The sequence below is a fragment of the Brachyistius frenatus genome, unplaced genomic scaffold (genome assembly GCF_029030835.1).
Source record: "Brachyistius frenatus isolate BFR_SWC_R1_liver_20210118 unplaced genomic scaffold, ASM2903083v1 Contig_1, whole genome shotgun sequence".
NCBI lineage: Eukaryota > Metazoa > Chordata > Actinopteri > Embiotocidae > Brachyistius > Brachyistius frenatus.
Genome location: NW_027210600.1, coordinates 9,724,325 through 9,751,276, shown reverse-complemented (window position 1 = coordinate 9,751,276; position 26,952 = coordinate 9,724,325). Strand labels below are relative to the sequence as shown.

Here is a 26,952-nt window from a genome sequence, read left to right as displayed (position 1 = left end):
TTATATTCTCCTCATAATTTCCATCTTGCACCAAGCACACTATTTTCTACTTTCATCCAGAGGCCATAATAAAAACAGTAACATACAACATGACAGCTTCATAGCAGTCAAACAAAGTATTTACAACCAGATAAATTAGCTATTTGTTATGAGTTTGGAGAGTATTAACTGTAATTTGTGGGAAGAGTAACCTCAGTTGCAGCGCATAGCTGAGCCAGCAATTTTATTGGTATTGTCCACACTCCCTTAATCTAAAAAATAACCGCTAGGGGGCGATAGTGCCTTACACAAAGGATAGGCTCTAGTTTATGACGATTCAAGATGCTACAAAGCATAACCTGGAGTTCTCTCACACAAACCAATTACACACGTCTCACACACTTAAAGACACTACAGAGACATAATACTGTAAGTCACCAGCAGCGACAGCAAACCAGATAGCATTTAAAATACACCGCTTCTTTATTTCAAGAGTAAAAACATCATACAGAAAAATGCAATATCATATAAATGCAAGCTACAAAGCTGATGAGATGAATGTTTTTTTTTTTTTTTATCCTTTCTCCCTACCAGCAACACTTCAGCTAGAAAACATTTAATTGTAACTCTAGTAATAGTACTAGATACTGATCAAATGAAAACATGTAACTGTAACTTCAGCCAATAAATATTTTGCCCTCCAGACATGCTGTCATATTCTTCATAACAACATAATAAGAAAATGAGCGGTTAAACCCCCTCTATGATTATAGTACACGCTTTAAAAGCCATGAGGATGTAAATTAAAGCCAAGTGAACTGCATGACTTTGAGGCATTTCAACCACTAATTCTCTGCAGCCACTGGTTGGTTTATTTAATTAAAGTATAAAAAAAATAAGTGTGTGTGTGTGTGTGTATTTATATGGAAGTGGTTTCTTACAGTTATGGAGATTGCATAACTGGAGTCTAGCTACTGTGTGTGTGTGTGTGTGTGTGTGTGTGTGTGTGTGTGTGTGTGTGTGTGTGTGTGTGTGTGTGTGTGTGTGTGTGTGTGTGTGTGTGTGTGTGTGTGTGTGTGTGTGTGTGTGTGTGTGTGTGTTTTAGTGTAGGTTTGAAAGTTCATGATTAGAATAAAAAACTGTAACAGCGAGAAGAAAAAAAAAACACTGAAATGTTGCAGCCAAATGGTGGAAAATAACATAATCCATGTTTAGTTTTAATCATTTTATATGCACGACAGTGTGACAGAGTTTAGTGGTTTTTGATTGATGGACTAAAATGTCACTCACTGGTGCAGTTTCGTTGTCTTTTCCATTACAGAGGATCTAATGTATCACCTCATATATACAGTGTGTTAAATTTATAAAAGCCAAGTCTGGTGAGTTTTTCTATACCCACCCATATTTACATATTTACATTAATTTACACATTTTCTTCTACAAAAGTTAGATCCACTTATGTATTTGCTTTTTTTTTTTTACCATTAAACCCAGATGACTATAATAAAACCATTTAGCTGCAGTGTCAATAGTAATGTGATGCAGTACGAGGAGCCACTCAATACTAAATTTGGCCCCTGATCACCTACTTGGATCTAGTCTAAGAGCTTAAAAGTTATTAATCCTGACAGTGGGTAGGCGTCTTTTGCTGAATAAATGTATTTCTAATTTCTCAAAGGTGTTAATAAGTGAACTCGGTGAGTGCAGTGAGCTTCTTCTTTTACGACTACATTCAACTTCTTCAAGGTCTAAACCTCAGTTCCCTTGCAGTTTCTATGAGAAATAAATCACTAAGCTTATAAAAATATTGAAAACACCAAATTCAGTTAAGTTTAATACTTATAGTAGTACTCAAGTGTCATCATATAGGTTTTTATTTTTAAACAAGCCAGATCTCTGTTGCTAATGACAACATTCAGACTCCTTGCTCATGTGGCACTTGGTCGCAGACAACTTGATGTTTTTCTCTTTTTAAAAAGTACACACCCAAGAAATAAGAGTTTTATGTTTTTTTGTTAGCAAAGTAGTCCTCAGTGTTTTGTCCTCTGGAAGACTTGGGGTGTATTTTGCTGGGTAACCATCAGCGAGTTTCGGCTAATGTATCTGTCTACATGTGTTTCTATATGTGTTGTACCCCTGTGTATTTTTCTTTTTACATGGAAGCACAGATACCACGTCCGAGGGTGCGTTTGTTTATCATCTAAACTTCCTTCCCCCTCTTGTCAGTTATTCAAAATTGTTCATCACAGATGTCCACTCTGCCCCTGCAAATATCCAACAGTCTTTTCAAAACCCTTTTCTGTTTGGATTGGGACAGTGAAGCAGCAGTAATTTAAGATGAACTTCTATGATGATACATCTGATATATCTGTAAAGTACATGAATGTTTAATGTAATAATAAATACAGTTATGTTCCTCTCATCGCTTCATTAGAAACAACTTCTTACAGCAGGAGGTGGTTCTGATGTCTCGGAGTCAGGTGTCTAAAAACACCCTCCGTGCCAGCAGTGAAGTTGTCCCCGGGTGAGGAGGTCATCTTCAGCGAGGTAGCATTAACTTACAGCATTTCTTTATCTCTTCACCTGAAAAGACAAAGAAAAGGAGGTAGCAAATGAATGAAAGACACTGTTATAATGAACTAACAACGTGATGGCATTCAAGTCATTCCATAGTACACTGATCTTATTATTTCTCACTTTGGATGATTTTGAAGCATCATTTTCCACTTGAGAGATTTTAAGTGTAGGACATGATGAAACAAATTACTTTTTGAGAATAGAATGGCCCAGATGATTACTGTAATAATGCTGACTCAGCTCTGACTAACTACAGGGAGGGTTGGCACATGTTCATAACCGGCCAGCTGGAAAAAGAAGAAGAGGAGGCTCATTTCCCAAATCATTTTCGAGACACTCATCTAAACTGATCATACCATGGATAATTAAATTTTCCACTGAAACAGAAAACATGATTCAGTGTTGGCCAGAACAATCTTCACCCGCTTCACCGCACTTTAAACTGTTCTAACGAACAGTGAGACGAAATAGAGAGACAAAGGATGGGACACAGGCAGCTACAAATAAAGAAAAGAGAATGAGAGGGTTGATATCAATTATTGTGTTATTGTGTACACATTGTGGAGTTGTACCTCTTAATGCCAGATGATGAATAGGAAAAGTGTTTCCCACCAAACAGGGAGTTCCTCTGCTCGTGGGACGATGTCTTGGTTTCCACGGTGACAGGCTTCTGCTCGGGGATCTGAGCAACTTGAAATCTGTGAATCAAGAAGCAAAAGGTAAAACCCATTATTACGTTTTGATAATCACTGCATTATGACGGAGGGTGTTTCAGCAGGGTGAGAAGTAATCAAATCCATTACTTGAGTAAAAGCAGGAATATGTGTGGAAATACGCCAATAAAATATCTACACAAAATTCTGCAGCTATGAGAACAGAAGTAATATCTGAAAAAAAATATTTAAGTTTGTGTGAATGAATGTGTATGAACAGTAAAAGTACGCATCAGAATGGCCCCTGTTGGAGTCATATTATCACATATGATCTGTTTATCATAAGTGAACTCATATAACTGACTGAACTTTACATTATCATGTTGCTCCATCACAGCAGAATATTTCATAAAATGATCATTTGTTTTTGATTGAAAATCTTAATCTGCAAAGTAAATAAAAATTAGCTCTCAAATAAATTTAGTTGTGTAAAAAGTAAAATATTTTCCTCTGAAATGCAGAATAAAAGCAAGAATTAACAGAGAATGGAAATGCTAAAGTAAAGTAAAAGTACCTCAAAATTATGCTTGAGTCAAAGTACTTAGTTACATCACTACTGAACAATTTTAACTGAGCAGCTCTCTACTACTATAAACAATATAAACCTGACTGACCTCCCCACAGACATCACTGTGAGCTCTCCCTCCTTCTTCTCCTTCACTTCACTCCCTTCCACTTTATCCTGTACGGTTTTTGGCACGACAGCTTGTGCACAGTGAGTGTCCATGCACACTCCCTCCAGCAGAGGGTTATTCTGCTGGTTGGTGGATGAGTCTATGGAGGGCAGGATGAGGGTCTGGGGGGGCTTCAGTGGATCCTTCAGAGAATCGAGGGGAGGAATGAGAATAGGGGGCCACTTTCTCTGGGCGCAACGGGTGCAGCGGTAGCCGTGTTTGGGGGCCAGACCGGAGAGGCCGGAGATGGTGTGGAGGTGGGACTGATGGGGGCAGAGCCTGGGGAGGGAGCGGAACGTAGACAAGGGAGACAGCATCGGGAACCTGGGCGGGAAGGAGAGCAGGAGACGATTACAGTCGAGTTTAGTCAAACCATACGGTGAAGTCCCCCACAAATACAAAGTGAAAAACCTGGACTTCGAATATGACTGTTCATCAGCCATTTCACACAACAGATTTATGATGGTAGGAAAAGCACAGGTGTAACATTTCACTATGTCTCGTCATGGCAGCGAGCCAACATGCACAATAACAGGATCCTGGAACTGAAGCATCATCAAATGTTATTATTTATATGTGCTCTTCCTGCTGTGTGTCTGGTGTGAAATTAGGAATTAGTGGTTACAGATAACCACATGCAGGTAACAACTCTCATCTTATTTCTCATCTATTACTCCTCATGAATCCACACATCTCATCCATCATCATGGTCTTAGTCAGGGCCACATGTCTATGATTTTCTATTTTATCAACATTACTAAAAGGCTACTCTCATCAGCCCAGATCATTTATGCAGACAGTAAAAAGTGTAGCTGCATCACTGTGTCTTGTGCTCCCCATTGCTTCCCTACAGACAGTGAGGAGAAGTTTGTTTGTGCTGTTCATTAACAAAGCATATTACCAGGACGACAGTGGAGTCCAAAGCCTTTACCTAAGCTCTTATACAGCTTGAATATGTGCATGAAAGATTATTTGAGGGATCCAAATTGTGTCAAAGAGCCCCGGGTTCTTTAATTTGTGTCTTTTCATCGTTTTTTTTTTTTTGTGTGTGCAGACAAAAGCAGAGCAAAAGAGATGAATGTAGCTGTGTGACACTGTGTTATACTCGCTTGTGGGTGACCTGTAGTGACCCGAGATTCCCCCCCCCCCCCGCAAAACCTCCCACCACCCACACATGCAGGATCTGAGAGCTTTCCAGAACTGTGTGTGTGAGAATGTTCTGGAATCTAAAGCTCACATGTTACAGCGGACCCATTGAGTGACAGCACACTGCCACAGGCCCGTGACACCACACACTATTGTACATGTGGCACGCATACTGAAATGAACTGGATCCCATTACCATCATACAATATATTTTGATAAGATGAATAAGAGGGGGAGGGTGGGGGGGGGGGAGCATTTCTGGGGGTCGCTGGATTGACCTAAAGATTAGACAATTTTGTCAAAATCTCGTGGAAGGTGTATGAAACAATGGATCACTTCAGTTTGTCAGAAACCAGTTAAACTGCAGAGACATTTGGAAATGAAATACACCAACAAACGCTTTTGGATTTTTTTTTTTTTTTCAGAGAGAGGACTACTGAGCCGGCGAGGTCTCGAACCACCGTATTTACACTGAGAACCACTGGTGTAGACTGTGGTTCACTGCAGCATGTTAACGGACTTGTTAGATTGAACTCTGTCTACTTTAGGGTTTTTTTTAATGCCGCAACTCGCAACCCCGGTCCCAACCACAACTACACTTGTTCATGTAAACTGTGTGACTCCAAGCTATGTGACAGCCAGTGAGCTTAGTAACAGGCTGGTTGTTTAAGCCTCATGACTAGACAGCTGTTAGCACTGCGTGAGACGCTCACTTCAGACCTGTGGGAGTGAGTCACTGCCAAGTATCAGCCTACTCCAGAGCTCCGCTGAGGAGATGTAGCCTCCATGGTCTGATGTGTGTTACTAAGAGATGGCCTTTTTTTTTTTTTTTTTTTTTTTTTTTTTTAATGTTTTACTCTCCTTTTGCTTTTGTTGAAAAAGTACAAAAACAAGAAATTGCAGCAAATAAAAATGTGTCACAGCTGAACACACATTGACAATAGGAAATGACTGTATAATACTATGAACACAGCTTGAATTTTATTGCCATGTGGAGGTATGTATGCTCAGTGTGAGGTATCAAATATGTTTTTCCGCAATATCCACAGGGAGCAGCGTAACAGTCCGTTTTTCTTCTCGCTGCCTGTACATCCCACCATAAACACACGCACACACTCAAGCATACGCATCCTTTATTAGAGCTTCTCGGCAGGAGCCTGCCTCCAAATTATTCAATCTTTTTCTGTCTCCCAAACTTTCCTTCGCCTTCTTGTTAAGTGTGACCTTGAGCAGCATGACTGTGCAAAAAAAAGCATGATTATTTGTAGGTGTGTAAGTGTGTGTGTGGTCTCATACTTGATTGACGAGCTTTTGCTCATGGCCATCTGTTTACTCTCGTACTCCAGCAGCAGTTCCTCCAGTGCAGCAGCATTTTCTGAAACACACAGGAACAGACACACAAAACAATTAGGTCAGAGTTATATTGTTGACTGCATTGACAGTTATCATCTTTGTGTTCCATCCGCTACTGTAAATTAGATGCATCCAAGCTAATCAGGAGTTTTGTTAGCTGCTATGTGTTACATTAGCCTCTCGTTTAAAGAGTCGCTGGTTGTCTTGAGTTAAGTCGATTATTGAATGTGTTGACAGATGTGACTATAAAGAGCATTCATTTTCCCAACCATCAGTCTGAGATGGAGAGAAGAGGAGCTGCTGAGCAGACCACAACAGAAATAAGTCTTTGGTTGTGTGACATGCTGTTATGTCACATAAGTGACATCAGTGTGGATACTTGCTTCACACATACCTTTCTTTTCAGTAATGAGGCGAACTAAAACACTAATGGTGTCTTCATTTAGGTCATCTGATATGTAGGGACAACTAGTTCCTAAAGTAAAACAAAACGAAAGAACAAAATGACCCATTAGTAACAGACAGATATTATCTAACACTGTACATACCATGCCATTAGGTTATCACTTCAAGTATTATGACAGTTTCTATCATGAAATTCCAAACAGACCAATTCCAAACACGTCACAGGTATCAATTCACACATTATTCCATTTTAATATGCATCAAAAATATGTCAAAGTGTGTATTTTGTGGGTAAAATATGTATGTAAAATGTGTTTTTAATATAATGTGAGGTATCTGAATTGTAGAAAATGTGTCAAAAATAGAGGCTCTTAAAGAGAAGTAACAATATACTGCCATGTATGGCAAACATAATGTACACTCCACCCAAGTATTAAAAGATACATTTTTATATATTTACTACTTATAATATATTTTCAATCTAAAGAAGGACACATCGTCCAATTTTTAACAAAAGCACAGTTCACACGGTTCATGTCACTGATAGGATATTGTGCCCTGGGGCACGATGGGACTGATAAGAATGGATGTGGATGACTGAACAGCAAAGAATAGATATGCCTCCATGGCGACCCCGTCACCATCCCATAATAGTACAGCACAGGGAGGTGGCTGAGAGGAGAGCGTTGAGGGGATGGGGGTCCAGAATAGCACGCTCAGCAAATACGCTCATTCAACACACAAAGCTCTATATGTGTGTGTGTGTGTGTGTGTGTGTGTGTGTGTGTGTGTGTGTGTGTGTGTGTGTGTGTGTGTGTGTGTGTGTGTGTGTGTGTGTGTGTGTGTGTGTGTGTGTGTGTGTGTGCGCGTGTGCAGTGTACTGTTTGTGATATACCGGACCTCCACTGCAATGACACTTGTATATGTGTGTTGCAGGGACTGTGACTGTGGAGATTGCAAGTGTGGCTATGTTTTGTGTGTGTGTGTGTGTGTGTGTGTGTGTGTGTGTGTGTGTGTGTGTGTGTGTGTGTGTGTGTGTGTGTGTGTGTGTGTGTGTGTGTGTGTGTGTGTGTGTGTATGCATTTCTGTCTTTCTTGCATAAGCAGCATTAGGCCACAACAATAGCTCTGTTTCCACAGTGGCTGTTGCTATGGGAGGATAACAGCATCAGTTTCACAGAGTGGCACTCATTCTCTTCTATTTATTACTTCAACAAAGTCAGACCCGTGGGATCAATGTTTCATTGTCAGCCACATAAAGGCATCACGCTGTCATGTTTTCAGATGAGTTAGCCTCCGAATTTTAAACTTTGTGTTGGCCCCTAAGTTTCAGTAAATGCAGCAGGCCGGATGCTGAAACTGAAAGCTGCAGCAACTAACCTCCAACTTTTGCTGTGCAATCATCCTTGAGCTGGTTGCGTAAACACAGACCTGCAGATTTGACAGTTGGTCACAACTTTTCTTGTGTTATCAACCCCACATTTGCCCTTTCTGTGTCCCCCCCTCCTTCAACTCGACTGTCACTGCAGTCTGTGATGAGGCAAACGTTTCTTCTTCTCTGCGTAGTCAGTCAGATTTGAGTCCTGCGAGCTAAGCGTGGCCTTGCTATAATTTATCCCCATGGGTGTTCCCCCTGAGTGGAGATGATGAGAAAAGTGCTGGAGTAAAAAGTTCCTCTAACCTTAGCCCAGGCAGGACCACAGACAGACAGCGCACTGCAACAAGGACTGCTACATAACAAGAGTGGGAAAGAGGGAGAGAGATCAAGTTTTCCCATGCAGCGCTGAAAGACTCCTACTGCCCTCTAATCATTGCCTTACTTGTATTTCTCTAGCTGCAGTCCTTTATTTCCTCACCTTAAGAAGCTTTCTTTCTTCTTTACTAGCTTTAGCTGACTCTTTTAATGCGCCTCTCTTTTGTCCTGTGTCTATCTCAAACACACTCACTTAGCTTATGTCCGCACTGCATCATCTGTCCTTAACGAGAGAAAGACATGAGGTGAGAGTGACGGGGGTGATAAGATGTCCTAAAATCACCTCACTTGTTGTTGTTACGTCAGAGTTGGAATTGTGCCCTCAGCTTTTTAAACGTGATCAAAATAACTCTATTAACACTATTAATGTCCTAATATCAGATTTTATTGGTATGTGCTTTCTGTTCTGCAGATCAAAGTGCAAACTACAGAGACCTTTTATTTATTTTTTTTTTTTATCATAAATTCAACATCCAAATCAAATCCATATCACTGATATCAACTTTGCCTCTCAAACTCACACTGAGACCTGGCATTCAACTTTTCACGTCACCTCATACTGTAACTAAAATGGCCAGGCACTTCTCAGATGATGAGACAGAAGAAGAAAAGCTGAAGAAAAGAGGACGGAGAACACTGAGTCAAGGAGAGGAGGAGAGGAGAGAGAAGATATATACAACGAGACGAGCAGCCGATTGAATTATTGATTTGGCTGGGAAAGGAGAGATGGACAGTGTCCTGTTCAGATGAAAAGGGAGTGGGTTGTAAGAGAGCCAAGACACCGGATGAATGGCGAGTTGGAGGAGTGATCAAAGAGCTGCTGGAGCATGGGGGTTCAGGGAGTTTCCCGTTAGGTGCATGAACAACTTAAGTTTCACAACAAAGTGTTGGGAGAGGAGGAGGCCGAAGCAACGCTAAAAACAAAAGTCAGAACATTGAAAGAACGGCATAAAATCTTCCATCATCATCATCATCATCATCATCATCATCATCATCATCATCATCATCCAATCAGTTTTTATTCATATTTACTGGTCTTAGACAGCTGAAACATCTACTGGAAAGGAAAAGAAAAAAAGAGCAGCGCTTTTCTTTAACAACAGCAATGAACTACCAATCTACTGTGGAGTTCCTTAAATTAGGTGATAAAAAAAAAACCCAAAAAGGACCACAAAATAAAGGATTAATTGATGTTTGCATCTGTGAAAAACATGCCCATCTATTCAACTTTTTAATCTTAAAGACAGAAACAGTAAGTTTCCAAAGAAACAGCTGCTGAGCACACGTAAACCGTTTCTTGATGTGGGAAGTCACTAAGTCAGATCTGTGGAAGTCGCAGCTATGCTCTGACAGTCAGGCTTCATGGCACAGCTTTCCTTTGAGGCTCGCATCATCAGGTGAAAGAAGCAAAAGCCAGCTTAGCCTCTAAATCTATTTATGCTTGCCCACTAAATGAGAGTAACTGCCAGTCATGGCTGCAACAATAAGGTTAAAACCTGGTTAAAGCAGTATGTGGATTTACTGCAGCAAAAACAAACAAGCCCTTCAGCTCTCTCTGTTTCTGGGATACAGTGGACTGTGTGACCTGTGTCAACTTCATTATGTCACCTCTGAGAATCAATGGCTGTTTAACACGTCCACTTTTTACATAATGCAAGTTGTGTTAAATTACAGAAACTCTCTCTGTCTCACACGTTTATTTTTTTGGAGTGCTCCAGGTTTATGAGGAGTTTTCCAGGACAATACTGTTAGAAAAGGAGACTACAGGGCAAACTCCAGAGATTGGGTGTGGTAATTCGACATTTGTTTTACTGCTTGATCCCCGTGTGCCTGTCTTTGTCCTCAATCTTTCTCTTTCTAAACTCTCTTTGGTTCTCTTTTGACTGATGTCTAACCCTCTTAATACCACCCTAATCTGTATCCCTTTCTTCTCTGCCATCCTCCTCCCTTTTTATACTTCTTTCTTTCTGTTTACCTAAGTCTCTTTCCTCTGACGTCAGTGGGCAAACGAGTTGATGGGAATGCTTCCCTACACCCCCCCCTTTTTCCAAATAAAAAAATTACAATAATAACAGTGCATGCTGAGCAAAACACAGCATGCATGACGTGTAATGACACTTGCCAGGTCAAAGTTCAGAACAGCTGAGACAAAAAGCCTCCCATGTAGGCTTGCGTGCAGTCACATCACAGAGATACAGGGACAGTGACCGCACACTACCCTTTGGGCTTGGCTGCGCTCTGCCCTGACTCCTGACAACACTTGACCACATCGTGTGCATGCGTGTGTGCTAATTTGGTATTTTTATGGGCGAACGTGACAACAACCTGAACATAAATGCTAGTTTCAGTGATCACTCTCCACTGCCGCTTTCTTGCCTTTCTTTCCTTCTCACCTTCTTTCTGTGGTGCGGCCGTCTCTTCGTCTCCTCCCTCCTTCTCAGCAGTGCAGCGGTATCCCTTCTTCTTCAGGATGTTGCAGATGAGGATGCCCAACAGGCCCATCACGCAGAAGATGGGCACCAGAGCAAACACAGCGTACTCTGCTGTCTTCTCCTCGGCGCTGCGCACCACTGTGCTGTTGGCCGGTCCCCCCGCTCCACTGGATGGACCTTTACCCACCGTACGAACTGTTCTGACATGCAAAGCTGCTGAGACAGGGGAGAGGAAGAAGGCAAAAAAGATTAGAGAGAGATAGGAGGTAATAGCGGAAACATTTATCTTCATAAAGTGACTGTTAGCTGCAGAAGAATGCTTACTTTTCACACAAGTGGAAACTTGCCCTGTGGAAGTGGAGTGAAACCTGCAAATGGAGGAGAAAGAATAGAAATGAGCATAATTACAGAGATGGATGGAGAGAACAAAAACAAAAAAACGTGAGGGACTGTTTCACAATGAAATAATTAATCAGCGGTTTTAGCCTGTGGCATGTTATGTCCAATGGTGCCTGCTCTTGATGTTGCCTGCCCATTGTGGTGAGATGACATGCTGTATTGGTTTGTGCGTGAGTGTGTGTGTGTGTCTGTGCGTGTGGGTGTTCTCTTGTTTTCTAGAGACACAGAAAATAACAGGACTTAATTTAGAACAAATACAAGTTTAAGAGTTGTGATGTTGAAGAAAGTTCCTTTGATTGTCAGGCCTACAGTTGGATATAAATGTGGGTGGATTAACTAGCAGACAGGTGGACGACTGAAGAGGAAAGCTGGCAGTCTTTACCCAGTCAGACAGTTCCCACAGATGGCATCTGAGGTTGCAGTGGCAGAGGTCGCAACTTTTCGGCCAAGGAGCTTACAGGAGGTGTGCAGACGGCAAAATTCAGAGTCCAGTGTTTCTGAAAAGCTTCCAGTTGGGCACAACTGACATTGTACTTTCTCTGCTGGACTCTGGATCTGCCCACAAGCCTGGCAGGAAAAAAAAAAAAAAAAAACAACTTAGAAACTCAGGAAAATAAGGGGCTGAAACACCCTTCTTGTGTTGTCAGATATTTAGAGCTGGAAGGTAGCAAACAGACAGAGATATTATAATTCTAAATCTTGTTTTTTACCTTCTTTAGACTTCCACATAATTAGCCCCATAGGCCGCTCAATAAATAATTATAATTATGATATATCCAATATCCAAGTAATGAATGGAAGTCTTGTCACATCAGTAGGTATTTGCAGTCTACTACAATTTCATGAAGGAAATCTTCAACAAAAGAGAAACATGACAACTTGACAAAAAAAAACAACGTTGGCATCGAAGCAGTGTCGTCCTTGTTTACCCCTATTGATGGATTTATAGAAGCAATTCCTTGATTCATGTTGACTGTGTGGTGACCAAACACATAAGCTATGAAATAAGGGAGGAGTTGAACACGTGACCCAAACTCAAGGTCTCTGGCCATTGCAAACACGTCTATGTATCCTTTTGCAGAGACATGTACTGCTTCTACAGCCAAAGAGCTGAAACTCTGAGAGCCAGACTGGACCCACAGTGACCCACAGTGAGCTCTCAATGTACACAGCATTACAACACACGGCTTCAATCTCACATATTGCACCTTTAACATGTATACTATACTGACTATAGGGAGAAATTCAACTAGTGGAAACAAATGTAATTCAAACAGACGGGGAGAGGACAATAATTTAGGAGTATGAGGTGAAAGTTTGCAGTGTCCGAGGGGACAGAAAAATCCATTCAAAAGAAAACAACTTGTTATGGATCATTTTATTTGAGTTTGTCTCACCTTGGAAGGCTCCTGGCCTGCAGGGCATTGCAGACACACACACTCTTCCCCCCACCGACACTTCACTGCTGCAGTCCCACCACAGCCAAACACCTGGAAGACACACACACACACACACACACACACACACACACACACACACACACACACACACACACACACACACACACACACACACACACAAGAATTAGAAAAGGTGCATAGATCCTATTTTTTTACATAAGCACACACATATATATTTACCGCGAGAAGGACAAGAGCTGAGCAGCAAAGGTGGTTCCTCATCTTCTTCAATGTATTCTTCTATGTACATATGATCTAAATGAGAGATGGATCACAAAAAAAAGGGTTAATCACATTTGGAAACAAAACATGATCAGGTCCACATATTTTGGGATTTTCTTTTTTAGTGCATGATAAAAGTCAACCATATCATCTCAGTCAACACCATTTTGCCCTTTTTGCACAGTTACACAATCTATCAACCTTTTAAGTGACAACTAACTTTTTCAAGTCAGAAATATACATCACAAATCACAAAACAAGTGATGCAAAATGAAACCTTCCCAACCTGTCCCACAGACACATAGGCCTACAAGCATGCACACTCACACAAAACCACACAAACTCACATGGCAAAAAAAACAACTCAGTCATTTTTTTTTTTTTTAAGTTATCCAGAGCCCAGTGACTCTCGCAACAGGGAGGTGAGGAGCAGTTGTGGATGCTGTAAATAACGTTTACTGTGAATCAGGACCTTTTTATGGGCAGCGGTGAATGAACCGGGGATTTTCTGTGGCTATTTTTGAGCCGTAGGTACTCACATACATATTTCAAGCAATGATTCACTCTGCAACATATTCATTTGCCAACACATGCTGACTTTCTCAAAGGTTGACATTAGCCTGCATGGGGTGAGTATTTCCTGGCACTTAGATCAGGTAGAAAAACAAAGTCTTTTCATGGCTTAAAACTGACACGTCATGAGGAAACAAACGCATGACAAAAATGAGGATGACTGCATTACGTTACTTTGCAGAACTAAATGAAAGAAAAAAATTCAAGAAGCAAAACAATCTTTGAGTGAGCAGTGATGCGCCACAGGCTGCTGCTGTTACAGCAGAACAATTTTGTTAAAGTTTGACATCGGCAGCAAGACAATTGAAAGCTGTCTATTTTAAAATTACATTACTATACCTGCAGTGCACCAATATACAGTACATGTTCATATGACACAAGAGGTTGGCAAGGCCTTCGTCTTTTACCGATGTGTCTACACAGCCTTATGATCTTTAACTTGGCTCATCTTCAGATTTAAGTTTTCAATGCCTATTGTAACAAGCCAAAATTATTATGATCACTATAATGTCACCTAAAAATCCGTGACGGACATCTAAAAGCCCATTAAATGGACTTACCACAGTGACTGTATGATAACAGGTCTAACTATACAGCAACCTATACAAATATTATGTCAAACTGCTAAAACAATGAGGTGATGTAAAATAAATCGCTGCAACCACTATTTCCACTGGGTGCCTATACTTAACAACACTATTAATTCAACAACTAACAGTATAAAAGTGACCTCAGTCTGTCTCCAGGCAGCAGGTTATGGGTCATGCAGATTTCTCTTTCATATTTATAGATATCACTGACAGATTCAAACAACATAAAATTAAAAAACAACAACTTGAGAATATGAAAATATCAGATGCTCATGTCGTGACTGACACTGCAGACTGCCAAAGATAGACAGCACAATGTTAAGAATGTTTTTCTTTAAACTCTTTTCTCTCAGGAGGAGAAAATGTGACAGACAAGACTAGTTGGCTTCAAATACGATTATAAAACAGCCTCTGACCAAAGTAAGAAATAAAAACAAAAGAGGCATTTGGAAAGTTCCAATTAAAAAAGGAAAATAAAAAAAGGAAAAGTTAAATGACAGAAGACCAAAAAAAAACAAAAAACATGAGGAATCAGTCAGTGTAGAGAAAGAGAGAGTAGGAAAAGAAAAAGAGAGGAGAAAGACAGAGCAGCATACTTACCCCAGACTTGCAGCGGTGTGATTCAGTTGCCGTGGCAACTCAACGAGGATGCTGTGCGTACTACTACAAATGCTGAGTCAGGACCAAACTCAAATATGCTCAAATTTTCTCAACTGTCTACAAATAACTCAAACACAATTAAACCCTGCACCGAGTTAAACTTTGAAAAAGAGCTCATAAAAGTAGAATAACTAGAAAACGATCTTAAAATTAGAAAATCTGTAAAGACATATCTGTGGGACGGAGTTAACACTAAGATATGACTTAAAAATAAGTGAGGAAAAAAATCAGACTAACACAAAAATCTGTGTAGCTGAATGAAAAATTCATTGTACCTGCCAGTGTCTTATACTGTCACTCTGACCACAGACACACCCCTGACGTCCTTAGGACATGCCCCCTCTATCACAGCAAAAACAATGTGTGTGTGTGTGTGTGTGTGTGTGTGTGTGTGTGTGTGTGTGTGTGTGTGTGTGTGTGTGTGTGTGTGTGTGTGTGTGTGTGTGTGTGTGTGTGTGTGTGTGTGTGTGTGTGTGTGTGTGTGCACATGTGTGTGGGTGAGGCTACTTTAACGCCTTAATCTTCACCTTTGACCACACAGCAAAACAATGTTTTAAACATTAATCAGCAAGTAAATCAACACTTCTCCTCTCAGTTCATTCTCTTGGTATGTGTAGCCAAAACAAATGTACACGGCACAACACCTATACTGCTTATTCCTTGTGCATATGTGCAGCAAGTGTGTGGTGATGGTGTCCCAGAACATGGCTATTAATTTAGACTTTTATACTTGTTCATGCAAGTGTCACGCACACATAAACATCTGGAATGCCACAACATGCAGCCAACACCAAGCTGTGCCTTATACAAACAAGAAAATAAAAAATGCAATGAGTTTCTGATTTTGGTCCGGCAAGGCCCTCCTGCCAATGATAGGCTTCTGAGACGTAATTTCAGGGGAGAAGAGAAAGATAAAGCGAGGACAGAAAAACCACCGGCTTGAAAAAACAACGCAGGGCTGAAGGGCGAACGCCGATGCAGAGGAGGAGAGGAGAGAAAGATGGAGGGAGGGATGGAAAGAGGAGAAAGTGAAAGGGAGTGACATTGCTAAAACTTCTGCCTGATAGCATGATATATATAGAAGTATTTGTTAAAATGCCATACAGACCAGAGCAAGAGGCTAATTACAAGTCACACACGCGCACATATATCTACACTGGGACACACATGCAAACATGCACCATCACACAGAACAAAATGATCAATAAAACGACAATGATAGAGAGAGCTAAACAAAAATGGGACCTACAATTAAGTACCTCCTTTTCTGGAAAGTGTCAAGTAACAAATTGGACCGGGCTTTGGGGGTTGAGGAATGTTGGTTTTCACAGAGAACCTCACTTGACCTCCAGAAGTGCAGTCACTGAAACAACCGGACTTAAACTTCAGATGAGCGAGGTGAGACTGATATACAGTATTGCAAATGTTCTGAAATCATTATTACACAGCAGCACAGTAGTTTTTTTTTTTTTTAAGTTTAGAGTAAGAATATGATAGAAAAAACTGAAGATGTCACGTTTAACCCATTTTTTGTGAATGTATAGCACACAAAAAGCATTATTTTTCCAGTATGTACCATTGAATTGTTCCTACAACACTAATACTCCTGCCAATGCAAAGACATGTTGGCTGTCCACAGGTCAACACCAGTGAATGCATGCAAGCAGCAACACGCGCAGTGAAAAAGTACCCAAAACGATGTGAGGGCGTGTCCAGAAAGGATGTTCAAAACGTGCCCACTGCCTAACCACTGCCCTTAGAAGTCAATCGTATTCACAGCCAGGCAGTCCAAGCCAGCAGTGTCTGCATGTGATGCCTTTACATTTAAATCCCATTTGTCTGAGGTTTTCCCCCACAAACCCACTACAAGAGTGACCGCCACACGTGGGACTTCCACTGGACCTACAGGCACATGACTGCCGCTGTGTCCACTCACGGCCTTGCCCGCCTTCAAATACCCATCCTTCACTTCTTTTTTTTCCATTATCCATCACAGAGAGCTACTCAGAGTCACAACATTGCAGAATCCTCCGCTGTCTTTCACAACAATCGGTTCAACATTTTGGAAAACATTCTGATTGGCTTTCTTGATGAGAGTTAGATTAAAAGACCGGTAAAAACTGCCATATTTGTCTGCAAAAAAAAATCTATTAAGTGACAGACACTTATCTTACACTGTGGACACTGCTTACCTGGCTATGTCCAAAGGAAAATAAAACAACAAAAAAACCTATCAGAGCCTTATGAAGTTGACCGGAGGTTCATTGTATCATATAAATAAATCCACGTTACTTCATATTTGTTACAAGGACACCGAAGTCGTATTTAAATTTGCCATCTTCCCGTAGTGAATCCTGCAGCCATTTCTTCCCCAGGTAAACAATACACACACGATGTAAAATAATATTTTTCCTGCTTTCAACACATGAATTTCAACAAGTGACTTTTCACAGTTTTACATAATCACAGTCATGGAAGTTGGAGTTTTTGTCTGCTTGCTGTAACTTTTCTTCCATGAGCTCTTCCTGTCCTTGCTAGCCTGTCTGAGATGTCGATCCCATTTTATTGTGTTCACGTTTCTCTTGTTATATCGTGGCATGCTTCACGCCTGTGTCAGCCATGTGCTTTGGTTTTGGAGGCTTCAGTCAGATTTTGGTTTGAAAGAGCAGATAAAAGAACAGAGGGAGAGGAGACAAGAGTGGAGGAAGAGCATGACATTAACACTTCTCAGAATAGCCCAGCAAACACAACAAAGATGCCAAAAGATGCCAGCGACCACAGTGCTTTCGTCACTTTATGTGACTGGATGAAAGCAGCAAAACATTATAAAAAATTCAATAACATCTCAAAGGAAAGGGAGAGGAGCGTGACAACTTTTCCTAAACTTTGTAAAACAGTAATTATCCTAAACCCTCTGACACATACAAATGACAAGTCGAGACAACATCAGATGACCAGTAACATTTTCTGTTTTGTTCAGGGGAGCTAAAAATAGCAATAATAAAGAAGTAATGGCAAAGGCATGGAAAAAACACAGGCATTATTCTATTCTGCTGTGGTTTTGGAGGCGAGGAGAAGCTAAATGTGTTGGAGAGCTTTTTCTGGCTCCTTGATGTCATGCTACAGCTGAGCTGAGAAATCCTACTGGATGAAACTGTGAAGGAAGGAACCACAAAAGAGGAAACACAAGAATGAGTAGAACTCCTCGCCTCAGTTTGAGGTGACTGAGTGACAGGGCAGGTCGTGTAAAGTGTTATTGGCTTTCAAACAATGAGCCACATTTGTCAAGTAGACACGATTTTAGAGTCAAGTTTAGAGGCACAAAAACAGATGCTGTTTTACACAGGTATGAAAAAAAAAAGAGATAACTCAGCAAATTATATCAGCTTTATTGATTCATTAGTAAAATAATCACTTTGACTGGTGTAATTAAGACCTTTGTGTTTAATCTGGGTGGAACAATATGGTTTTAAATTAGATGAAAAAAAAAAAAATCACAGAAAGATGCACAACAGCCGGCTAAATTGACAAAACTTTAAAGAGTGCCCCTCCACCCCCCCGTCCCTGGTTGCTGTCATTCCGGGACTGTTCCAGTGATGTACATGAAGCAGGTGGAAGCTACAACTGTTGTAATTATCCCAAGTTATGTCACAAATGCTGTGCAGTGGTTACAAAAATGAGTGTATCACAGTTGCTGATAAAGCAAAGTAACTTGGAGTACTTATCCACTGCTCCGGGGGCATCACTCAGTTGGTGCGTAACAGGGAACAGTCTTGGAACGTTTTGATCAACCTTCGATTTGATAAATGCTCCCAATAGGTCATACTCAAACAAACAACTCACCCACTGGTTATAGGATTATAAAATGCTTTTTTTTTTTTTTTGCCATATTGCAAAAGGTCTGCAGCAGATTGAAATCTCATCAATACCCCTCAGATGTCCTGCACCCTGATCAGGTAGTTTTACTTGCCTTACTTGAGCCAAAATGCATTTAAGGATGGAGTCAGCCACACGGGTCAGTGATGTGTGAGGGGTGAGGGTACTATGGTGTTCCCAACCTCTGTATCGGTCGGTATACTGTTGCGCTGAGTCATACTGAGTGGAGCAGCAGCTGCAGTTTGCCTGAACTAGCATTCAGATGTTGCTCCATCAGCGGCATATCTACCAAAGCCATTATTAAAAAGTCATCATGTCTTACATAATGATCTCCTTTAGCTTTATTTTGACCAGGTTAGGCCTGACGGGGTTTTTTGGCTTCACTGTTCAGTGTCCTGGAACGATGTTAATGTTATGAATAAAGATGAAAGGACACTGAATCATATCCTTTTTCTAACCGATTACAGAGTTTGAATATCTTCCGATTTCTGCTCTCCTCTGTAGGTGCAGTGAAGCATCATCAGAGAAAGTCAGGTACTAGAAGTACAAAGAAGTAGTGCTTGCTACTCCACAGGTTGAGAAATCCTCCTTTATCTTATAGGCTCATGAAACCCTTGTAAAGTTCATTAGATTATCTCTAAAACGCACAGTCAGCCAAGTTTGAAATAGGAATGCTTTCCTTAATTCCGGAAAAGTTTTAACCTCAAAGAAACGACATTTTGGAGATGAACGATACCATAATACTGAGATGTATCCTCGCTTTAGCTTCAGGTTAAATCTAATACCCATGTTGTTGCATACAAAAAAAAAAAAAAAAAAAAAAGGATTTCCCTCTCCATCATGGTCTTGAAAAGCCTGACAAGAAAAAGTCAACCACCAGTTCCAGTGCAGATAATAGCTACCTATTAAGCCCTCCAGGTCACGTAGCGTGTCCTAGCCTTGGGGAACACCTCGTTGTGATGCACACGAGTATTATCCTACGGTCCGACGAGTGAAATAGAATCGAAAAGACCTGAGGTGGCAGAAGAAAAAGGTTTAGGGTAATTATACTCCATATTCATCAGACATTTCGTGGACTGAGAGATAATGTGCACGTGTATGACAACGACGTGATCGGGACAACCATACCCTCTGTTTCACTTCATGGAGGTGCCCATTATCGAGAAAATGAAAGGCTGATTTACACCAACACTTTCTACGTTAGTACTCAGACAATGTCTCATTACGGGGAGCGCGTCTAATAACTGGGCAGGTGTCTACCCTCCGCACATGTCTGCGTTTCTTTCAGCGGCTCTTTGTGTCCGTCCTTCATGCTCTCCTGTTCTTGGGTTCGTGTGATGTCAGCCGTCATGTTTTCCAGTGGAACCGTACACCAGCAGAAACCTAACGGGCATCTCCTGTGTCTCTGCAGCATCAGACATCACTAAGTCGGAACAAGAGAGGGTGAACTTACCAGAGAGAGTAGAAAGGTGGGGGGGAACAGACACTGCAGCAACCAGAGAGCAGGATGACCACACCGTCCCAATTCCCTATAGCTGCCATCAATGAACCGTTGCATGCGCAGAAAACAGACATGGACCTTGCCTTTTAGTCATTAGAAACCGAGACCACATTAAATGGCAAATCATAAATTCACAAACAACACCCGACACAGGCCAAGGGGCCCAAAGGGTCAAAGACCTCATCTGCAACGACAAACACAACCAAAAGAAGACGCAAAGAGCAAACACACTCCAAATGATTTAAAGAGATATGAAATGACCACAAACAGAGAGTCGTTGATTAAAAAGACACCGAATGAATGCAAAAAGACAATATAAGAATACAAGGAGCTACAAATCGGTCACAAAGAGATCCAAAATTACCAGGGAGACTCACAAAACTAGCCTGAATCCACCAGACTATTGCTCACAGCTTGAGTTTATTTTGCTGCGGTTGTATTCTTGACATCCTGTTCGCATTAACATTCGCTCGGCCCCTCTGAAGGGCGGACCAACCGGCGACCAGTGGCGATGGTTGAGATGAAGCTGGGGACCAGCATTTTTTTCAAAATTGCAGCGGTGGTACAGTTGCGGTGCATTCTGATTGGTTAAGGAAACTGCAAACGTTTTAAAATGAACCCAAGGTCTCCACCCAGCAAGATGCAACGACTGCGAGCGATTTTCTAGGGAGCGTACCCAGACCCACGCATTCATGCAGTGAACCTAGGTCTGGCAGCACCAGGCTACTACAAAACAACAAAGAGACGCAAACGCTCTGCACGTTACACGGCTTTCTACATGTCTGCACCCAGGGGCCCCTTTGTTTCGTAATCCGTCTGTGCAATCAAACTGCCTGGCCTAAAATGCTAAAATTGTGCACTTTGCGATTATCTAACCCACCAGAAGCAGACCACAAACCGATTCTCACTACAAAACAACCATGAGGGGATCCAAGGTCTGGTTTTTCCAGGGTTTTAATGGCGAAAATGTGTGTCAAAGCAGTTGTTATTCAGGTTCTGCTGTTTTCCCTTACATCACCACCATAATTAACTGTGTAAATCAACTCCTCATGTTCCAACACCTTAAATAATGATTCACAGCGTGTACACTCAAACCATGCCTACATTTAAGACAGGGCACACACACACTATAATAAAACAATTCCCATTTTCATCCACTCTAACGAGCATGCAGCGTGAAAACAACACCTCCAACATGTTATCTCCATTTGTCCGACAAATACAAAGGATTCAGTTAATTACTGTTTTAGTCACTGGAAAAAATCTCTCTCGGAGGTTGAGCTCAGGTAAATAAAACAGGATTTTCTCTCTACCGTGGGGTGTTGCCTATTTCCACTTTTCAGTGAGAAGTGAACCTGAAAGAATGATGTCTTAAAAGAGAAGAAAGACCTTTTTGGAAATATGCTTTTTAGCTTTCTTGTCAAGAGATAGATAAAAAAAAAAAAAAAAGATCAAAACAATCACGTGTGTATGGTAAATATGAAGCTACAGCTCGAAGCCAGTTAGCTTAGCATTAAGATTGTAAGACGACAGCAGGAAACAGAAAGCGGCTTAAATTTAAAAGAAAAAAAAATATATGACAATATGGGAGGGAGCTGTATCTATCTACTCATCAAACTCTTGTCAAGAGGGCAAAACGCTATTACTTTGATGGATGTTTTATGTAGGTCAGTGAGTCCAAAGACAGATATTGGCTCTTTGAAATCTAGAAAAATCGAAGACTGTTAGTTTTAACCAGACCTCTGAGAATTTCAATATGTTAAATAAGTCCACATGTACGTACATTAGGAAGCTGTATCTTATGAATTTCTATGAATAAAGTTGAAAAAAACAGAAAAGAAATCAGATCAGCAGAACGACATAATTTGCAACCCTGCAATTTGCCCCCAACACGCAACCCAACCACAGACAGGCACATCACTCGCATCCACATATATTTATGGCTCTAAATATGCTGTGTTTTGAGTTGTATTCAATAACTCTATAAAAGTGCTGTTTCAGATGAGAGGTTCAATTTCCGGCTTTGTTGGCTATATTGTCATTACTCAGCGGCTGTTTTGAAACAGGGCAAGTCTGCAACACTTCTCACATGAAGGGATTGTATGGATCCTCTCCAAAACATGATATACAAACACTCGCACGGTCACTCACTTGTGCCTCGTCACAAAGCGTTCGACCCGGACACGCTGGTGTGTGATTTGCTCTGGCAGCTAAAAGCCAGCGATTGGTTAGTGGCGAGTTCAGCTTAGAGATTGTGGTTCCTTTCGGATTTCAGATTCCTTTAGACCAGAATCGGCTTGTGGGGGAACGAATGCCTGCAAGTCTCTTTTTACCTCTTTTCTTAAAGCTTATTTTTAAGACTGTGTCATTACATAGCAAACAGCGGGGAGTGACAAAGGAGATGGACGAGCCAGAGGGGAAAGGTCATCAGGCCAAGCAGGGCGAGACCACCACTGTCTGCTGGAAAGGAAAAGCCTCGGGATCAAATGTGACACCGCTATAGACGTGACCTTCGTGAACTTCAGAGACAAAAGAGCTGAGACATCCGGGAAGTGACTCTTTTCCACAATCTGACTTTCTAAAGGAAAACGGACGGAAATCCTCTGCAGCATGACTTGCGGTTTGCTCACTTTGTGTAGAACAAGAGAGAAACCAACACAGTGGTGTGTTCCCCCCCACCCCCGAGCGAAGGAGAACAGGGCACATTTAGGATACTGCTGTCCACCTAATCACGTTTCCCTCACTTCTCATTTGGCCTGAGTGCGTATATGTACACGATAACGTGAGTGTATGTAAGAGTGTCCGGAGGTGAGCGTGTTGGCATGCCCATGCCGCCAGCGTCTTTCCAGGTTTTTGCGTCAAGGCCCCCCTGTCATTATCCAATCCTCCACCAGTCCGTATGTGCGGACGCTGAGCCAGCTTGGATTGCGACCTGCGGACGGTGCAGTACGAATTTCTTTGGCACAGAAGCTCCTGGCCGACATTGGGGAAGGCAGGCAGGCAGTTGTGGCACGCGGACGGAACACCGTCGGGCGGCGTTCCCAGCCACTCTGGTTGGACGGTTGGACAGACAGATGACAGGATTGATGGGATAATTAAAGCTGAGCTGTGTCTTTAACTTCCACACGCACTCAGACACGCTCCGAGGTGAAGCAGTGCATCCATACGTTACGTTTAATCCCCAGTTTGTTATCAGCTCCGAGCTGCAACGCACTTTTTGTCTGTTTTCTGTCCTCAGTGCTAATAACGCTCCCTCTCTCTCTCTCGCTGTGTCCCACTTCCTGTATTCCTCCCCCTTCCCAGTCTCTTCTCTTTTTATATATTTTACTCTTTCTCCTCCCGTCTTCATCCTTTCTTCCCCAAAACTTGAATACATACAGCCTACAGTAAATGCTGGGTGGGGTGGCATGTCAGAGAGGGGTTAAATTTGGCTCAGGATAAATCCATGCACACGCTCATGCCGCACCGCACCTCCTAATTAAAGTGCACGTATAATTGCAGGTGTTAGTGGAACACACATGATGCACAAAATGTTACTTTCTGCCAAAAAGTTATTCATCTGCAGTACACAACACACAATATGCTTCCTCAAAATTAATTTCTGTGTCAGCAATGTCAATAATCTTCGCAATTACAGGATAATATGTGATGAGAGACACACGCAGGCAAAAAAAAAAAAAAAAAAAAGCATGCCGAACATGTTTCACTTTCTCAGCCATGTACACATCTACGTCCTGTGCCAGACTTGGTCTCATTCAGTTTAAAGTGGTCCATAGGAATACACTTTAGTAACAGCAGACGAGCTAAAATATTCTCAGGTCATGACCTAAGGTGTAACCGTTGTAATTCTCCTCAAGCAGATTTACTACACATGTTTTGGGCATGTCCTAAACTTGAACATTTCTGGTGCTATGTTTTTGATATTTTAACTATAGTTTTAGGGATCAAGGTACAACCGTGTACCAAAGAGGAGGATATTATTGACTTTACCACTCTTCTGGCGCGTCGTAGAATACTTCTTGCTTGGAAATCTCCAAATTCACCATCTCAGTCTGCCTGGCTTAAAGATGTGATGTTTTTCCTGAAGTATTGGAAAAAAAATTAAATATGCACTTAGAGGCTGTAATGACCATTTCACAAAGAAATGGCAACCTTTCATTTCATATTTTCACAATCTATCAGTGCTGCCCACCGAATGAGACACGTCTGGTAACGTCTGATTAACTGTAACTTAACTACTTAACTATAATTTTACAATACTGTACTATACAAACTTTATGTAAATGAACGTGAAGGTCATATGTGATTTAATTTTTGTTATTCTTTTTTTGCTTTACTTTCCTGTCTTTTTCTTCTTTACTATTGTAAACTGATTAACGCATACACAAAAAATGAAAATACTGATTCTTATATTTCATATTGTGCATTTTCATCAATAAAGTATATATATGTATATATATTAAAAACAAATTCACCCAGCCAATTTCTCAGCCATCAAAAACAACTGTAAAAAAATCTTTAATTCTTGAACAGGCTTCTAACACTTTATTTCACTCTAAGAAATCTGTGGAATCATTCAAACTGACCAATGTAGTTATTTTTACGTGGGACAAATTTACTTATGTGAGTATAATGATACCACTGTGCCGTTTTATAAGTAAGCTATAATCTTTGGTGGCTGAAACCTGGTCCAGCAGATGGCAGACATAAACAGCTCTGCACAGTTCGGACAACCTAAAGCAGAACGCGTTTTAGTGAGTGTGAAAGTCCTTCAGATCAAGCCCTTTCCTCTCTGCGCCCAAACAACTCCGTTTCTGAGATAAACAAATACATCCTGTGTATTTACAGAGGCAACATATAAGAGAAATAGACACAAAATATTCAAAAGGATCTCAACATCTCCCCACACTCACAAGTGACCTTTCACAATTACGTGTGAAAGTTCTTGACAGGAAACAGGAAGTCTGTCTTCTCGTAAAGTAGGCAATATCCAATATTTGTTCACTTGAGCCGTTTCAAGATACTGCTGATGAACTAACTGTAAAATCCTCCCTGAAAGTGACTGCATCGTAACAACATTGGGACGAGCCAGTGAAGCTGTACGTGGCCCTCTTCTGGTGGAGGTGTGTGTGCTTGTGTGTGCGTATAGTTGTGTGTGTGTGTGTGTGCGTGCGTGCGTGCGTGTGTGTGTGTGTGTGTGTGTGTGTGTGTGTGTGTGTGTGTGTGTGTGTGTGTGTGTGTGTGTGTGTGTGTGTGTGTGTGTGTGTGAGACAGGTTGAAAGCCTCTTACTGATACAGGCGTGGAGGAATTTGGACTCAGACAATGGAAGCCCTCTGCCAAAGATGACAGTCCAGACTCATCTAGTGCTTGTGCATTTGTGTGTGTGTGTGTGTGTGTGTGTGTGTGTGTGTGTGTGTGTGTGTGTGTGTGTGTGTGTGTGTGTGTGTGTGTGTGTGTGTTGTGAGGTGCCTGCTCACATTGCTGATTGTAGTGGGTTCATTGGGAGCAGTAACTACAACTGTATTAGGGTGTAGATGGTGATAAGACACAACTCGAAATGAACAGTAGAGCAAATAATGAAAACAATTTTTTTTTTTTTTTTAAGTGTGAGAGACACGCTAATTTCATTACTAGATTACTAAAATATGACTTGGCATTTTGTCTCTGTGCAACATGTAGTAGGTGCAATGTTTCTCGTGCGTAACTTAATTGGCTTAAACTTCACTGTTCATGTACCTCGTTAAGCTAATAATAATAAAAACAGAGCCAGGACTTCACTTCATTAAAAAAAGAGGGGAGGAGGAGGAGGAGGAAGATCTTACTACGGGTGAGATCATCACGCCGCCATAACGGTGCGTCGAGCACGCGTTCATTCCGTAGTTAGGCAGCACGATACGCCGCGGTTCCCACAACTATTAGAGATCTAGTAAATGAACCAAACGGAAGGTGTTAAGTTGCTTATAGCAGAATCGTCTTTAAAATAACGAAGAGCAGCTGTTTCTGAACGATCCGTGAGTACTACAGTGAAAGTTTGAGTCACTATACGAGCATCCCAGCAAAACCAGTCCATACTCGGATACTATACGTTTATACTTACGTTAAACGATAGAAACAGGCACAAAGTTGTCTCCGACACAGACGTCTAACTGCTACGTGTTCATTTAAAACATTTTTGCCGTTTTGAGCCTTAAACCGCGTTGAAATAAACAGCAGAGACGTTGCTTGTCTAAATGTCTCCAGGTAGGCTATCAGTATGTGCCATTTATCCCCCATCAGACTAAGTCATACGCACGCATCACCGCTGTGCGTAAAAGTGGTCATGACAGCAGCATATGCGGCGAAAGAAGCCCCACACGAGTCTAATATAACTACCGGCTTCAGCAGACATTCACATTCATACTCCTAAGGTGGAGAAAAAAAAGAAAAAAAAAGTTGTCGCACTTACCGGTTTGGTGAATAAATGGAGCTGAAATCAGTGTTCAGAGACGAGCATCACCGGCTACAAACGGCTGAGCTGGCAGGTGTGATTAAAACGCTGGAGAACGGATGAAAACCACAAAGCCGGTAAACGAGGTTCCCTCTCTTTCTCTCTCTCTCTCTTTCTCTGTGTGAAAAAGGACATAAACACTGAGCTGGCTC

General features: G+C 41.4%; 1 protein-coding gene across 2 annotated transcripts; it reads right to left on the bottom strand.

Annotated features, from left to right (window-relative positions):
• Nucleotide 1: 1 nt before the first annotated feature.
• Nucleotides 2-26,952, bottom strand: relt (RELT TNF receptor). Of its 2 annotated transcripts, XM_069689368.1 has the most exons (12): nucleotides 26,759-26,952; nucleotides 19,714-19,823; nucleotides 13,071-13,145; nucleotides 12,828-12,920; nucleotides 11,813-11,997; nucleotides 11,356-11,399; nucleotides 10,993-11,247; nucleotides 6,837-6,917; nucleotides 6,386-6,464; nucleotides 3,884-4,267; nucleotides 3,129-3,254; nucleotides 2-2,562 (listed from the first exon to the last, which is right to left on the bottom strand). In XM_069689368.1, exons 3-12 carry the CDS (start codon nucleotides 13,110-13,112, stop codon nucleotides 2,559-2,561), a joined length of 1,293 nt encoding a protein of 430 aa, XP_069545469.1. In that variant the 5' UTR covers nucleotides 13,113-13,145; nucleotides 19,714-19,823; nucleotides 26,759-26,952; the 3' UTR covers nucleotides 2-2,558. The 2 variants fall into 2 exon arrangements, with proteins under 2 accessions (XP_069545469.1, XP_069545477.1); XM_069689376.1 differs by lacking the exon at nucleotides 19,714-19,823 and having other exon boundaries at nucleotides 10,993-11,244; nucleotides 26,759-26,950.

Coding starts and splice junctions, on each gene's coding strand:
- relt (XM_069689368.1), bottom strand. CDS start 13,112: ATGAGGAACCACCTTTGCTGCTCAGCTCTTGTCCTTCTCGCG. Junction 6,465..6,836: donor CCTCATTACTGAAAAGAAAG/GTATGTGTGAAG, acceptor TGTGTGTTTCAG/AAAATGCTGCTGCACTGGAG. Junction 4,268..6,385: donor AGCAAAAGCTCGTCAATCAA/GTATGAGACCAC, acceptor CTTCCCGCCCAG/GTTCCCGATGCTGTCTCCCT.